General features: G+C 37.4%; 1 protein-coding gene across 1 annotated transcript; it reads left to right on the forward strand.

Annotated features, from left to right (window-relative positions):
• Positions 1-286: 286 nt before the first annotated feature.
• Positions 287-3,173, forward strand: LOC141682960 (putative metal-nicotianamine transporter YSL7). The gene is made up of 6 exons (XM_074487649.1): positions 287-783; positions 957-1,120; positions 1,223-1,320; positions 1,426-1,560; positions 1,653-1,842; positions 1,948-3,173. The coding sequence occupies exons 1-6, from the start codon at positions 408-410 to the stop codon at positions 3,028-3,030; spliced, it is 2,046 nt and encodes a 681-aa protein (XP_074343750.1). The 5' UTR covers positions 287-407; the 3' UTR covers positions 3,031-3,173.
• The last annotated feature ends 671 nt before the right edge of the window (positions 3,174-3,844 follow it).

Raw genomic sequence — 3,844 nt, forward strand, 5'->3', positions numbered from 1 at the left:
GTAAATCAGAATATTCCCACAATAAACAAGTCAAAAAAGATAATTACAAAATAATATCTGTGGATATACTCCTATATTTAATAGGTGAAGGACTAATAATAAATATATACTCCTATATTTAATAGGTGAATGACTAATAATAAAAAATTGTTGATGTGTAGATACTACTATATTTAATAGGTGAAGGACTAATAATAAAAATATGTTGATTTACTATAAATATGAACTACTCCTATGCGGTCTATAAATTTATCCCATTAATTCGATTTTCATTAGTTGTATTCAGTTGCATACTCCTAATCAAATTTCTCCTCTGCCATCGGGGCTGAATATATATAATCAATATACAAAGTATATTTTCATTATATATTCTTTAGGTTTAAAACGAGATTTTAAGCCTAGCCACAATGGTGAGAAGGAATGCGTCAGGGGAATGTGGTGATGATCATGATCAGCAGGCTGATCAGACGGCTACAATACCGTCGATGGAGGAGGCTTTTAAGGCTACAGAAGTACCACACTGGAGGGATCAACTCACGTTTCGGGCTATAGCTGTTAGCTTTGCATTGAGTGTGATTTTTAATGTTATTGTTTGTAAGCTGAATTTAACCACTGGTGTTATTCCTTCGTTGAACGTTGCTGCTGGGTTGTTGGGGTATGCACTGATCAAGGCGTGGACTGTTATTTCTGAAAAGTGTGGGTTTTTGAAGCAACCGTTTACGCGACAAGAGAATACTGTTGTTCAGACTTGTGTTGTTGCCTCCTCTGGGATTGCATTTAGCAGTATGTTCTGGATTTCTTTCCTTTGTGATTTATTTATTTATGTGTTTCAATCTATATCATATTCACATGCCATAATGTAAAGTGTGGAATATAAATTGAATTGTGCACCTACAAGCGATTGTTATGTGATTCTTTACTCGGAAAAAATTGTCTTATATTTGTATGTTTGACAGGTGGTACTGGAAGTTATATACTGGGGATGAGTAGAATTATAGCTGCTCAGGCAGATGCAGGGAACACCCCGAATAATGTCAGGGCGCTCTCCCTTGGTTGGATCATGGCCTATCTCTTTCTGGTTAGCTTCGTTGGTCTGTTCACGATTGTGCCTCTAAGAAAGGTAGATGAATTTATGAGCGCAGTTTGATCATTATTTGGATTGATTAGCATTACTTTTGGTTACAATTAACTCATGAATTTCCGTGATTATTATTTTGGACAGATGATGATATTGAGGTATAAACTAACGTATCCCAGTGGAACAGCGACTGCCTACCTCATCAACAGTTTCCACACCCCTAAAGGAGCAAAGCTAGCAAAGTAAGCAATGAATAATTATTTTTATTATTACATTCTTTTATTGTTTTGATTGATGATTTTTTACAGTCTATTTGTGTTATTACTAAATTTTCTTGTCCGACACAGAAAACAAGTCATGACGCTATTCAGATACTCTGGGATCAGCTTCGCATGGGGGTTCTTTCAGTGGTTCTGGACAGCTGCTGATGGTTGTGGATTCAATAGCTTTCCGACCTTTGGTCTCCAAGCTTACGCTAAGAGGTATAGCAGAACATAAACTAATTTGCCTCTAGGAATATGCTGATTTCTGTGACATTATTGTATGAAATTAATACGATTAACTTTGTTTTCAGGTTTTACTTTGATTTTTCGGCCACATATGTTGGTGTTGGTATGATATGTCCATACATGATCAACATATCGTTGTTGCTTGGAGGTATACTCTCATGGGGTATAATGTGGCCGGCTATTGAAGCTAAGAAAGGCGACTGGTATAATGCTGATTTGCCAGCCAGTAGCCTCCACGGCATTCAAGGATACAGGGTATGCTCATACATAATTCATATTCATACAAAATATCCCTAAAATAGTCTCAATCTGTTTCTATATAGATGTGCTAGTATAATGATATTCATATTATCTCTACAGGTGTTTCTTGCTATTGCAATGATGCTCGGTGATGGCCTCTTTCATGTGGTCTACATGCTTACTTCAACCATCTTCAGTTTCGCAAAGAAACGAAAATGTTCTGAGGCCTCAGAAGAAGTTGAGAGCTATGACCAGAAAATAAGAAAAGAGTATTTCTTGAAAGATCAAATTCCAAATGCAGTTGCTATAGGTGGTTATGTAGTTTTGGCGCTCTTATCTATCCTCGCAGTACCACATATATTTCCTCAGTTGAAATGGTACCACATACTGGTCGCTTACTTGATAGCTCCAGTTTTGGCCTTCTGCAATGCCTATGGTTGTGGCCTCAGTGATTGGTCTCTAGCCTCCAACTATGGAAAACTTGCTATCCTGATATTCAGTGCTTGGGTTGGGCTTGAAGACGGTGGCATCCTTGCTGGTCTAGCTTCATGTGGTTTGATGATGAGCATTGTTTCAACTGCCTCTGATCTTATGCAAGACTTCAAGACAGGCTACCTAACCTTAGCATCACCTCGTTCTATGTTCTTCAGCCAAATTCTTGGAACTGCCATGGGATGCTTCATTACACCTTTGGTATTCTGGATCTTCTACAAAGCCTTTACTGTAGGTGATCCAGAGGGATCATATCCAGCACCATACGGGTTGATGTACCGTGGTATTGCCCTCCTTGGAGTAGAAGGCTTCTCTTCTCTTCCGAAGAATTGTCTTAAACTTGCTATTGGTTTCTTCATAGCTGCCATAGTTATCGATATCATCATTGAATTATTGAAGAAGTATGAAACCAATTACAGGCTCTATAGGTTCGTTCCTAGTCCAATGTGCATGGCAATCCCATTTTATCTCGGTGCATACTTTGCCATTGACATGTGCGTCGGAAGTTTGATCCTCTTCCTCTGGGAATTGAAAGATAAGAAAAAGGCGAGAGCGTTTGCACCAGCTGTAGCATCTGGTTTGATTTGTGGTGATTCACTCTGGGGTATTCCTGCAGCTATTTTGGCTTTGGCCGGTTTACAGCCTCCTGTGTGCATGAAGTTCTTATCAGCTGCTGCCAATGGTAGAGTGGATAAATTATTGGGGAACTGAAGGATGACTCTTGATTATCTGCTGCATTGCCGAGGCATTCTTTAATATGTACATATATGTTGGCAATAGATTCTAGTATATGTAGTGTTAATTTGCATCCTTTCTGTTCGGACTAAAATTGAATACATTTACATTTACATTTTCTTCTCCGCGTACAAGCTTGTTTTTTTATTCTAACTGCTGTGAAAATATATTTTTAGCGCATGCTTAATAGTTTAAGATTGTATGACAAAAAGAAAATAGTTTATGATTGTATGCTAACTGCAGCGTAAAATAAAACATGTGATCATGCGTTATAATTAAATGAAAAATAAAACATCTAATTAAGGTGGCTAAATAAAACAAGACTTAATTGCACGGAGATGGCTCCAACTATTATTTTTTAACAGGAAAATAGCTCAATTATAGAAACTATCACGGGAGTGGCTGAATAATTTTTTTTTAAACGCACAATAGCATTCTGTTAACTGGCATAGACGGGCATTAATTTCAGAAGCGTAAATATGTAAAAACATAAGTTAAGGACTCTATACTTACAAATACATGTTACATCCCTAATTACGAGAAGATCTGCTGGAAGGACTTGATTCTGTTCTTGAATAAGGGGTGTAAGTCATATGTCATAGCCTATTTGTATATTCGAGGATTCAACTCAACTCAAATAAGAATGTAATAAGTAAATAGTGGATCTACCGTCAGAGAGATCTCGCAAAGTAATATCTGTCAAAGGATTCAGAAACAAGGTTCATCTACAGACTTGAGGAGTTAATTCACTGGAAGAAGTTCAAGAAGTTGATCATGCCTCAGTGATATA

This window comes from Apium graveolens, chromosome 9 (assembly GCF_009905375.1).
Source record: "Apium graveolens cultivar Ventura chromosome 9, ASM990537v1, whole genome shotgun sequence".
Classification (NCBI taxonomy): domain Eukaryota; kingdom Viridiplantae; phylum Streptophyta; class Magnoliopsida; order Apiales; family Apiaceae; genus Apium; species Apium graveolens.